The following is a 13,288-nucleotide window of genomic DNA, read 5'->3' on the forward strand; positions in this document are numbered from 1 at the left end:
AGAAACACTCTAGCAGACACACCCAGAAAGAACACTTAATATGGGCACCGCGTGGCCAGTCAACTTGACACATAAAACTCACCATCATGCTCAGTATCAAAATAGTCCAAGCAATGCTGTCCAACAGGACTATAATGTGAGTCACATTTGTAATTTTAGTAACCACACTGAAAAAAAGTCAAAAACCAACAAGTGAAATTAATAATATGTGTATTGACTTACCAAACATATCTAAAATACTATCAATTACAATAAGTAATCACTATAATAATATTGAGATATTTTAATTATTTTTTCATACCAAATCTTCAAAATCTGGTGTGTATTTTATGGTTATAGCACATCTTTTTAAAAATTTTTGTTGGGATCCCTGGGTGGCGCAGCGGTTTGGTGCCTGCCTTTGGCCCAGGGCGCGATCCTGGAGACCCGGGATCGAATCCCACGTCGGGCTCCCAGTGCATGGAGCCTGCTTCTCCCTCTGCCTGTGTCTCTGCCTCTCTCTCTCTCTGTGTATGACTATCATAAATAAATAAAAAATTAAAAAAAAATAAAAATAAAAATTTTTGTTTATTTGAGATAGACAGTGAGCAAGAGACAGAGGGCATGAGCAGAGGGCAGAAGGAGAGGGAGAAGCAGACTTTCTACTAGGCAGTGAGCCTGATACAGGGCTCAATCTCAGGACCCCAGGATCATGACCTGAGCCAAAGGCAAACACTCAACCAACTGAGCCACCAAGGTGCCTCAATAGCACATCTTAATTAGTTACATTTCAAGTGCTGAGTAGCTACATGGAACTAGTGGCTACTATACTAGACACTGCAGGTCTAAAGAATCCTTCATTGTCTGGACATTCTGCAGAACATCACACTAGGACACTATATTGATGACATCATGCTAACTAGACCCAGTGGACAAGAAATGGCAGGTATTCTAGATGCCCTGGTAAAACACATACATGCCAGAAGGTGGGTTATAAGCCCTACCAAGATTCAGGGACTTGCAACTTTGGTGAAAATTTTAAACCTGTTAGGTATTTATGTAGAAAATAATTTAATTTGCCCAAAGGAAAAAAAAAATACTAATTTGCCCAAAGGGAGGTCTGGCCTTAGCTCTTGGCTAGTAGGCAGTCATCTCTAGGCTGTGAGAATGTCATGCCTGATAGAAGAGTTTTATTATAACCTCAGCCAGCCATATTGTAACAAAGTGATTTGGGTCATGTGGTGTCAGTGTTACCTCTTGAGGGGCTGAAGACTGAGTTTTGCAAAGGCAGTTGATCATAGAGACTTTGAACACTAGCCTTGGGTAAGTTTCCCTGGCTGGCAATACTCCATGCATATTGTCATATATCAATGCCAGGAAAGTAACGCTCTTCTGACTCCATGGGAGAGGACAACTGGAAGCTCTGTGTTTTGTACTTGCCTGGATTCTGCCCTATGCATTCCTTCGCTTGGCTGATTCTAACTGTATCTTTTAGCAATAAGAAATGATATCTGTGAAGATAACAGTGATCAGTGTGTTTTGCAAGTTCTTCTAGCAAATTATTAAACCTAAGGATGGTCTTGGGGACTCCCAAACTTGCAACTCATGTCATAAGTAAGGGTGATCTTGTATAGACTGTGCCCTTAACTTCACAGTTGATTACTTTCACTTTATCATTCAATGTTTATTTATATTTGTCTACATATTTGCCACTTTCTTTGCTCTTTGTGTCTTCTACCTCAGACTTTCTGATACCATTTTTCATAAATTCTTTGGAAAATTCAGGTGACTGGTTACATTTTTTTTCTGTTTTCATCTGGAAAATGTCTTGTTTTGTGTCATCTTTGAAATATATGGGCATAGGATTCCAGGTTGTAGTTATATTTTCCAGCACAGTGAAGATTTAATTCCATAGTCATCTGTCTTCCACTGTTGCTGTTGAAAATATCAGATCCCTTAGTGTCACTCCTTTGAAGGTAATCTGTTTCCCCAAATCCCAGATATCTTTAGCTGAGATAGAGAAAGGAATGAGAGCATGAGCAGGGAGGAGGGTCAGAGGAAGAGGGAGAAGCAGACTCTCTGCTGAGGGGGGGCACCCAATGCAGGGCTGGATCCCAGCACTCTGGGATCATGACCTGAGTCGAAGGCAGACACCTAACCAACTGAGCCACTCAGGCACCCCAAACCTCCAGGTATTTTTAATACTTTTTTTTTTTTTTATTTCCGGAAGTTTCATTATAATAGTCTAGGTGTGGTTTTTTTTTTTTTTTGAATTCATGATGATTTTTAATTTTTTTTAGAGAAAGTGTGAGCAAGGGTGGTAAGGAGGAGCAGAGGGAGAGGGAGAGAGAGAATCTTAAGCAGGCTCCAAGTCCAGTTTGGAGTCCAATGTAGGCCTCCATCTTATGACTCTGGGTCATGACCTGAGCTGAAATCAAGAGTAGGACATTTACCCAACTGAGCTACCCAGGAGCCCCTCATAGTAATCTTGAATATTAAGTTGGTTTCTATCATCACTTCAGGAAAATGATTAACCATTAATGTTTCAAATATTTCCTCTACTACATTCTCTCTCTTCTCCCCTTCTGGGACTCTGATCAAGCATATGGTAGAACTTTTCATTGTATTCTTCTCTATGTCTCTTACCTTCACTACATGCTCCATTCTGGATATTTTCTTCTTGACTTGACTTCCATTTTACGAATTCTTTCTATTATAACTCTGCTTACAGATCCATCAATTTAGTTCTTAGTTTCAGATATTTTACTTTACAGTTCTAGAATTTCTAGTTGCTCCTTTTTCATATATAATCCATCAGTTTTTATAATTTCTAGTTCTCTGCCCAAATTTTCAATGTTCTTTTTCATATCCCTGATCATAATAAGCATAATTATGTTCAAATCTATGACCAATAATTCCATTATCTGGAGCTCTCATGTCACTATTTCTTTTATTTTTTTTAAAGATTTTATTTATTTATTCATAAGAGACACACAGAGAGAGAGGCAGAGAAACAGGCAGAGGAAGAAGCAGGCTCCATGCAGGGAGCCCGATGTGGGACTCAATCCCGGGACTCCAAGATTACACTGTGGGCCGAAGGCAGGCGCTAAACCGCTGAGCCACCCAGGGATCCCCGTCATGTCACTATTTCTATTGTTTATCATTTCTCTTGGCACCTGATATCTATGATTGTGTGCCAGGCATTATGGTTGAACAATTGTTTGTGTAAATAATTCAAGACCTTGGATGAAACTATTTTATTCCAAGTGGATCTTCATTTGCTTCCATCAGGCACCTGGAACAGCAAGAATTGGGATTTTTCTCAATGTATCGCTGGGGGTTCAGATTTCCTAAATCACACAGATGTCTTGAAGCTGGAGTATAATCCCTGCTGGGGGCTGGTTTATACCTGGTGTAGCTTCTTCAGAATCCTGATCCAAAGCAATTCTTGGGCTCCAACTTTTGTCCTCTAGTCTGTGACATTATCAAAAGCATAACTCAACTAGCTTCTCAGTCTCTTTTCCCTGAACAGGGAAACTCCCAGAAAAGAGACCCCAACGGTGGAACTTAATTCATTAGATTTTGTTTTTCTTCTCTCATCTGATAATTCTTCATGACCTTCTTATTGTCTTAATGTTTTATAGCTTTGATTTTAGCTTTCCTTTTTGGTTTTCCACAGCAAGTGGATAGTCCAAATGACCTGCTTTACTATCATTAGAAGTTGTCCCATGAAAGGGAGGTATATGCAAGAGTACCTCCAAAGGCCAAAAGAGACCTAAGAAGGAAGAAATGGCCAACAAATCCAGCTTGACAAGAAATGGTTTATTAAGGGGACTTATGGGCAGAAGTGTGTCTTGGCAGCTGTAAGACAAGTGGGTTTCCACAACCCCACCTTCAGTGAGAACTGCATTTATAGTTCTAGAGGCTGAGAAGTACATGCTAGTAGACCATCTGGGAGGAAATGTTTGAGAACAGTTGTGTGTCATACTCTTACCTGCAGAGCAGATCAAGGATGTTATGCCCCAGGGGTGTACACAAGGAAGTCTCTGTTATGCTTATTTAAGAGATTATTGTCATATCTCCTACTTGTTTCAGGTTCCTTTGATGGGAAAAATGTGCTCTAAACTCCCATTTATCTGGAATGATTAGAGACTACAGAAGAAATAAATTACAGTAAGCCCAAACTGCTTTGATTTAGCTTTGACTAAAACTAAACTCAGAGGCCACGACTTTCTTAGAGATAAATTTTACAAAGCTATGGATACAAATGCTTTTGAGAATGTAAAATACTCGTTTAAGAATTAGCCTTTGTCAGTTGATGAGCATTTAAGTTATATTTGATACACATTCTGAGTCTTGTCATAAACCTGTTTGTTTTTATCTGCTTACTAATAAGGTACAGGGAAGGTTTTTTTTTTTCCTATAGTGTCAAAAGATTTGTTTGAATAATTTCCTCGATGTTAAGAATGTTTGATATAGACAACCACGTTTGTTAGAATGTTTGTTATAGAATTCTTCATTAAATTTGTAAGAAGTGTTTGTCATTGGAAATTAATTTTATTCACTGGCTTTGGGATAATCACCTTGCTGATTTTACCCCACTAATTTGTTGTAATTGATACAACTGGTATAAAAAGGATTGTGAGGGGGTGCCTGGGAGGTACAGTCGGTTAAGCATCCTACTCTTGGTTTCGGCTCAGGTGATCTCATGGGTGGTGAGATAGAGCTCCATGTCCGGCTCAGTGTGGGGTCTGCTGGAGACTCCCTCTCCCTTTGCCCCTTCCCCTCTAAAATAAGTAAATAAATATTAAAAAAAAAAAAAGACTGTGAGGATTCCCTTAAAATTGGGGATATAATTAAAAGAATTCCTTCTGGTGAAAATTTATTTTATGTGTAAATTAAAGTGGCTTTAACAAATTCATTTAGAAATGCAATGCAGTTTGCCACAACTGGGTATTCAGGTGAATGAAATACTCTCGCCTGTTTTAATATTCTTGTTTTATTTTAACTTTATTCATTTGTGCATCATCAAATTCCTACAGATTAAATGATAGTGTTGTGCTCTTAAAGCTTCCAAAGGCATATAAACTCTTTAGTAGATGATGATTCAGAAGGCATTTGCACTGCCAGATATCACTCATCACCTTATATTTGCCCAATAAATAGACACCCATGCTGGAACATCAACTGAATAGGATTAGCTGGAGGTAGAGAAAAACACGGGAGCAAGTGGTGTAAGCAAATAGCTTTGGAGTCAGACTACAATGATAAAAATCCTGTCTCTACCCCTTATTGGCCTTGTGCTCCCTTGGTAAGTTATTCTGAGCCTCAAGGTCATCATCTGTAAATTGGGGGTAATGATATTAGCCATCTCTTGGGGTCTTTTCTGGGTGGAGGGAGGGAGAAGGTAAAAGATGAAGGGAGACTGTGTTGACAAAGCACTTAGGATACCGAGAGCACAGAAGTGCTTAAGAAATAATGACAGGTATTACTACCTGACTGGGGATATATATTCTGCTGCCTGGAGGAGTAAAGGCAGCTCCAGAATTTCTGCTAGGAGGTGCTCAAGAGCAGTAATTACGATGGAAGGCGGGGATAGGACACCACTTTTACATGGATTCTCTGCTTAGAGAAAATGAGAAAGGGTTTGAGATTTACAGGAGTGAAAGAGGTCCCCCCTGGCCCTGCTCCTATTTGGTGATATTCAGGATTTCTTGCACTCTCCCTTCGTCCCAGGCGACTAACCAGTCTACAAATACAAAAAGGCACTGTCAAGGGATTGGACTCCTGGGGAGAAGAGAGAAAGGCACTGTGCTTTCTTGCCAAGTGTGTCAATGTCCTGTGCTTACACCTCTGGTAGATACCACTCACAACCTTATATTGACTGCTCCTCTGCCACACTCCTCCTGGACTTCAGCCAATCTCCAATCTCCATTTCCAAGGAGCTAAGGGCAAGATCTTTAGTTTTTATTGGCCGCAGACAGCAGAGTGGTCCTCCTGAGTGCAGGCTGGTTTCCAACAGCCCCTCTGATCTCCAGAAGGACTGTTGGAAATTCCCTTGCAGCCTCTGCTGAGGCCCACAGGAGTGGGATAGCACCAACTCACGAGGTCAAGAATACACTCAGGCATCCAGAGCCTCAGCCGGTCTTTCTTCTGCCTGCCACACTCTACCCAGGTAGCAAGAGTTGGATGTTCAGCTTTGGAGGTGACTCTCTAGGTTTGAAATTCAGGGTTCATCCCTAGTTAGCTAATGACCTTGGGCAGGATATTTTTCTGTGTCTAGTATTCCCCACTTCAAGACTGACCTAAGGACTATTATTAATTCTGAGGGCTTGGCATAGTAACTGCATAGAAAACTTTCAATAAGTATCAGCTGTGACTACGTTATGGGCCCAGGACCAGAGAACCCTATTAAGTTGCTCTAATTATACAGTGAAAAGATCCTGGGTTGTAGTTAATAGTCTCAACACTGACACATCATAATCTTGGACAAGTTGGACTTCTTTTTGGTCCTGTTTCCCGAACTGTCACATGATAGACTCAGGAATTAAAAAACAAACAACTCAGGAGGCACCTGGATAGCTTAGTGGTTGAATGTCTGCTTTTGGCTCTGGTGGTGATCCTGGGGGCCTGAGATGGAGTCCCATATGGGGCTCCCTGCAGGGAGCCTACTTCTCCCTCTGCCCATGTCTCTGCTCTCTCATGAATGAATGAATGAATGAATGAATGAATGAATGAATGAATGGAGTCTTAAAAAAAAAACAAAACCTCGGTGAACATTTATCTTTCAGACTCCTTCCCCACAGGAGCACCCACAAGGCTACAATTATTACCCAATCAGCACACTTAACCGGTGGTAAGGGACACTGAGTTGGGGGAAAGACTTGTTTCACTCTGCATTAGTCATGAATGGAGGGCCTGAAGATTCACTGGAAAAAGACATTTGAACAAAGCTTGAAGGATATTCAGGAGTTTGCCTTGTAAATTCCTGGGGATGCTTGTGTTACTGTGCCTTTCAAACCTGAGCATTCGCAGGGATTTGGTTCTGAAAACAAGCCCACTTCTCCTTTTTTATCGCCGAGGTCATTGTGATTGGGAGTGCGTGGGGAGCCGCAGAAAGCAGGTTATGCCTCCTCTCCCCCCTTGGAGGAGCGGTGACCTCCCGGTACCCCCGCGACCCGGAGGCGCGGTGGAGGTGGTCTGCTCGCCTGGGCCTGGCGGTGCAGGGTGAAGCCCCTCTGGCGGGTCAGCGCCTTTCAGCCCAACTGGACAGAGAAGCAGGAGGGGCTGAGCTGGAGCGAGGCAGCGCGGCCCTCGCCTTGTCCAAGGGCATGCCCTGAGTGCCACGGCCGCGCGCCCCGGGCCCGAACACCGCGCCATCCCGCTCCGGGGTCGGAGGTGCGGGGCGCGGGGGGGCTGCGGCTCGGGGAGGACCCGTTTTGCGGGGGCCGTGCCCGCACCGCTCCACCGCGGGGGCACCACCGCAGGCTAGAGGTCCCCGGCGCCGGGGAAAGGGCACAGGCCGCGGGCGCGCAGGGTCACGTGGGCGGGCCGGGCGCGTGCCCCCGCACCCACGAGAGGAGGCGGGGCTGGGGGGCGGGGCCGGCGGGGCTGGCGGCGCGGCCTCCCGTGAAGCCTCGCGCGGGGAAGGACCGGAACTCCGGGCGGGCGGCTTGTTGATAATATGGCGGCAGGCGCTGCCTGGGCTTCCCGAGGAGGCGGTGGGGCCCACACCCGGAAGAAGGGTCTCCTTTCAGGCTAGTGCGGCGGCCGCTGCGGACCCGGAAGTCCGGGCCGGTTGCTGAATGAGGGGAGCCGGGCCCTCCCCGCGACAGTCCCCCCGCGCCCTCCGCCCCGACCCGGGCCCCGCCATGTCCTTCTTCCGGCGGAAAGGTAGCAGAGGGGGCTCCGGCGGGGAGCCAGGCCGGGCCTCAGGGGCGGCGGTGGGGCCGGTGGGCCTGCACGGGCTTTCTCCCCGGGGGGCGGCGAGGCCCTCGGCCTCCGCACAGACGCCCCGTGCGTGCCTTGCTTTGCTCCCGGACTCTGCAGGGAGGGAGAAGGCGGCCTCCTCGCGCGAGGTCAGAGGGGAATTGTCTCGCTGGTCTGGTCCGAAAGTGTTTGCCGGAGCCCGTACAAGTTAATGCCTGTTTGCGTAAAAACCGCTCTCGCGTTTGTGTGCTTGTGTGTCTCAACTGTAGATCAAAAAGAAGGAAATTCCTTTAGTACCGTGTTACGGAAGTCTCTGACTTTTTCAGAATATTGAGGGTTTTTATGTCTAAAAGCAACATGTGAAAAAGCTGTTTTCTTCAACTAGTGCCATTTTCTGGTTTCCCCTTCTTTGGGGGTGGGGTGGTGGAGAGGAGGATCCTGCAGTTCCTAAAATAACATTACTTATTGCTAAAAGTTCCCTAGTGAAGAAGACTCTTTTGATGACTTAGCAAGTCTACTAACTATTGGGACAGCTCACTTTGTAAACTACTTATATTTCTGATTTTCAATTGTGGATAGCTGCCAGTTTTTGAGTAGAGGCAGCTTAATTTTGATCCTGGATAAGGAGGTGGTTGTGTTTCATTAAAAATATGTATCCAAAATGAACGAGCGTAGGTCTTTTTGGATGATAGTGGTTCTTTGAATTCTTGTTATTGGAGAAAAAAATGTACCAAACAAACACACACAAAAAATGCAGCCCACTAAATAAATCAGGGACTTAGGTTCACATGACTCCTCTGCTAGTGACGGTCGCTTGGAACAGAAAAGTGTTAACCCACTTTTTCCTTCTCTCTCAGCTGAGAATTAGATGATTCCTAAAGGCCCCATTCAGATATGAATTCAAGAATTCATTTTAAGTACATAGTGAGTTTTAGTAATTGATGTCATGGGGTGAGTGAATAAAACTGTGATGAATGAATGAAAGCACTGCTGAGTGAAGGAAACCTTTAAAATGGTACAGGAAGCTTTGTTGATAAGGTACCTGGGTATAGTTAATTTAATAGCTCTTAATTTGTTTGACAGTGTTGTAATAGGTTGTTTTGGTCTTTTTTTTTTTTTTTTTTTTTTTTAAGGAGGAAAGAAGCATTCTGTGTATAATGAGGCAAATTGCATGTTGCATAATAGACTGTTGTCTCTGTTCAACAAATACTTTTGAATGCCTGGTGTTTGGCAGGCACTGTGTTAGGCCCTCGTTGTTAAGCACTGAACAAGGCAATGTCCCTTTACCTATGGAGCTTATTGTCTGCTGGGACAGGCGGACAGTAAATCTTTCTTTCTGTACCTGTGTGTATTTACAGATTGATAACCTGTTATGACAGAGATAACCTGAGAGGAGAAGCATATTTTGATTTGATGTTAGAGAAAGACCTCAGCAGGTGACCTTGAAACTTAAAGCTGAGGGATCAGTAGAAGGTAATAGAGGTTAGGGAAGAGTATTCTAGGAACAGGGAGTAGCATGTTCAAAGGTTGTAAGTCAAGAAAGAGTTTGATGCCCTTCAAGAAAGAAAGGAAGGCCAATGTGCTTTGGGCTTGGAGAGGTAGACAAGATTCGAAGCTTTGTAGGCCATAGTTAGGTTTTATTCCAAATACAGAGACACTATAATTTGTTTGTTTGTTTGTTTGTTTAAGAGAGCATGAGTGAGGAGGGAGATGGAGAGAATCTTAAGCATGCTGCACACTCAGCATGGAGATGCTGCGGGGCTCTGTCTCTTGACCCCGAGATCATGACCTGAACTGAAATAAAGAGTCAGACGCTTAACCCACTGAGCCACCCAGGCACCCCTTAAAATTTTTTAAAGAGGAATGATTTGATCTTGTGTTATAAAAAGATCATTGTAGAAGCTTTTTGCAGACTGAATGTGGCAAGAGTAGAAGCTGGAGATGCTTCTGTTTAGGGATTCCATCCAGTCTTTAAATACCATTTTTAAATACCACCTATACGCTGATGACTCCTGAATTTACATCTCCAGCTTGAATTCTCTCCCCTGAATTAGGAGTGGTATATCTAACTGTTGGTCCATTTCATACCTCTACCTAATAGATATATCTATTAATAGAAATAATAGATATAGTAAGCGAAAGATCCATCTGTTAGCCTAAAATTTAACTCCAGGTTTTTTTTAGTACGTTCTTGAACCTCTCGTTTTCTCCTACCCTATATCTACATCAGCAAATCTGCTAAGTCTACCCCAGAATGTAATCAAATTTGGTCTTTTCTCACTATCCCTGACCGTTAACTCCCTAGTCTAGATGATCATCTCTGTTTAGATTGGGCGGTTAATGAAGTCCTCTAAGAGGATGTCATTCAAATCTCAGCTTAAATGTTAAGAGGAAGCTTGTTTTATGAAAGTAGAGTAAGTAGGGCTCAGTTGGTTGAGAATCGGACTCTTGATTTCAGTCAGGTCATGATTTCAGGGTCGTGAGATTGAGCCCTGTGTTGGGCTCTGTGCGTGGAACTTCCTTGGGATTCTCTCTCCCTCTCTGTACCCCTTCCCCCTTACACTTGTTTGCTCACTCACTCAAATAAATAAAATCTTATTAAAAAAAGAAAGAAAGAAAATGGAGAAAGCAGAATTATTTTGCTCTAGGCTTCAATTTGGTTTCTCTTCTTCCATCCTTGACCCCTATGGTATATTTTCAAAGTGCATTATGCCACATTTCTGTTCAAATTCCTCCAGTAGCTTCCATGTATAGGAAGCTTCTATTCCTATACATGGCCCTCCTTAATCTAGGTCCCATTTCCTCTCTGTGTTCATTTCCTGCTCTCTTTTTCCATCACTGTTCCATTTATATATTGGCCTCTTTGTTGTCAAGTACATTCCCACCTCAGGGCCTTTGCACTCACTTTTTCTCTCTGCTTGGAAACCTCTTCCCATAGGCCCCCACTATTTCATTCTCTCATCTCCTTCAGGTTTTTGATCATTTGACATCTTTGGTGAGGCTTTCTCTGTCCATCCTACTTTTAACATTCCAGTCCCCAGCCCCTGCACTCCTCTATCTTGCCCTATTTTCTCTACAGGATTTATCACCATCTACTTTACTATGTATTTTATTAAGATGCAAGTTGATTTTGTTTGCAGCTGTATCCCCAAGTCTGGGTCAGTGCCTTGGTATAGTTAGGAATTTAATGAATATTTACTGAATAAATGAATAAAATATCCACTAGTAAAAAGTGCTGTGCAGAGAATTTAAACCTATGTGAGAGTAGATCCAGGGTGACCATTTGTGTTCAGATAATAAGGGAAGGCTGGTCTGAGAAGATGGCATTTGAATGAAGAGAGGGAGCCAGCCTCACAAAAGATCAAAGGAACTGCATTTTAGCCAGAGAGAACCGGAAGTACAAATACCCTGAGGCAGGAATAGCTGGGTGTGTTTAAGGGACCCGAAGAACTTACTGGGAATGGATATGTTTTGGAGATAGAGATGGCATGACTTGAGTAAGTGATTGGAGTGAAGAAAAACTGGGAAAACTTTGGGCTTAGAACTTGAGGCAGGAAGAATCAGGAATTGTCTTTTGACAGTTGTGAGTTTATGATAACAGACATCTATGTGGATATGTCAAAGAGGCAGTTGGATTCTGTAGTTCTGAAAAGAGGTCAGAACGTGAGATCTGGTTCTGGGTTTAGAAATATTTTGCATAAATGATTAACGACATGGGACTAGATGAGATCACCTAGAGAATACATATAATGTGTGAATTAATTGAAAGGCTAAGTTACTATATAACAAAGATACACTGAAGTGTAATGGCTCAAACAAGATAGACTTTTAAATTATTCTCTTGAGTGTAACCATCCAAGTTCATTAGAGGTCTTTGCTTCACAGTCATTCTGTGATCATTTTCCTCCCATCTTGTTAAACTTCTTTCCCTTAGGGTCTGATCTGTTTTATCAAAGCTGGGTCATAGCCCTTTCTGTCTATCCTCAGTCCTCTGACACATGGTAAGGAGGAAAGAGAATCTTTGGCCAGGAAGTGGCACATAATAATTTCTATTCACATTCTGTTGGTGGGAAGTTAATCACATGGTCATAGATAACTGCGAAAGCTCCTGGGAAATGTAAATAGCCAGCTAGTAACTAGCTACTAGGCTACAGCTGTCTTGCTAGGAAGAGGAGAATGAGTTTGGTGGCCAGGTAGCATTTCCTGCCATACTATAGACCAGAAGGGAGCTTAGGTGAGAGCTCTGGTATTAAACCAGCTTTTAGAAGTTAAATTGAGGGCACCTGAGTGGTTCAGATAGTTGAGCATCTGCCTTCTGCTCAGGTCATTGATCTCCAGGTACTGGGATTGAGCGTCTTGGGCTCCTGGCTCAGTGGAGTGGGTGAGGTTTGCTTCTGCCTCTCCCCCTGCTGTGCTCTCTTTGTTTCTCTCAGATGAATAATAACATCTTTTAATGTTTTTAAAAATTTAAAACGAGGAACATGAGCCATTGGCAAAGAAGAATAAAAAATAAGATGCCAATTATATAGGAGTGCAATTACATGGGAGCTAAGAGAAGATAACATTTCAAAAAGAAGGGAGTATTGTAGTGAATGTGTCACTTGCAAGATCAAGATAGAAATGACTACTCAGTTTGATAATGTGGAAGTAATTGAGTAGTATCAGTGGAATGGGTTGAAGGGAGAATGTAAAGTGTGGAAAGTAGCAAGAGTAAAACTAAAAACACCTTTTTCAAGAAACTGAAGTGCAAAGGAACTAAAAGGGGCAATTTGGTTAAGGGATTTTTTTAAAAAGATAAAAGATACTAGAATGTGTTTGTATGCTGATAGTGATGATGGTAGAGAAGGATAAAATGATACAGGAGAGAGGGGTGTTACTCCTGGGAGTAAAGTTCTTGAAAAGTCCTGAGGATGGGATTAAAGACTGACTGTACTAAGATTTGGTTAGGGTCCACTGCTATTGGGAATGGCAATTGGTAGGACCAGTTGTATAAAGTTTAAAAACCTTCGATCAGTGCTATATTTTGTTTATAGATCCACAAATATATTAAAGAGTAAAAATGTGGGGGATATAATAAATATTCAATTTATGAAATTATTTCCCTAGGAAGGAGGGAACAAGATCAGAGAGAGACCGCAATTACACATGCATGTTTTATTTCTTTTGAAAATTTTTCAGAAGCAAATATAGCATAATGTTAAAATATGATAAACCTGAGTGTTACTTAAATTAAAATTTAGTATTCTGTTTTAGAAGTTTCATAATAAAAAGAAATATAGAAACAAGAAAAAGCATAGTCAGCAGTACAAAATAAGGTGGCTGAAATAAACCTAAATAGATCAATAGTCATGATAAATGTAAATAGACTAAATTCTAGCAA

General features: G+C 42.5%; 1 protein-coding gene across 4 annotated transcripts in view; it reads left to right on the forward strand.

The window, feature by feature from the left end:
• Positions 1 to 887: 887 nt before the first annotated feature.
• Positions 888 to 13,288, forward strand: part of AKAP10 (A-kinase anchoring protein 10) — an 85,620-nt gene continuing 73,219 nt past the window's right edge. Inside the window, exons 1-2 of one of the 4 annotated variants that reach the window (XM_049109494.1) lie at positions 923 to 965; positions 4,075 to 4,152. In XM_049109494.1, the coding sequence (XP_048965451.1) occupies position 4,152 (1 nt within the window). In that variant the 5' untranslated portion in view covers positions 923 to 965; positions 4,075 to 4,151. Of the gene's footprint in view, positions 966 to 4,074; positions 4,153 to 7,607; positions 7,873 to 13,288 lie in introns of those variants that run through there. The other 3 variants (XM_025428240.3, XM_049109495.1, XM_025428239.3) reach the window with 3 other exon arrangements.

This window comes from Canis lupus, chromosome 5 (assembly GCF_003254725.2).
Source record: "Canis lupus dingo isolate Sandy chromosome 5, ASM325472v2, whole genome shotgun sequence".
NCBI classification, from domain to species: Eukaryota; Metazoa; Chordata; class Mammalia; order Carnivora; family Canidae; genus Canis; species Canis lupus.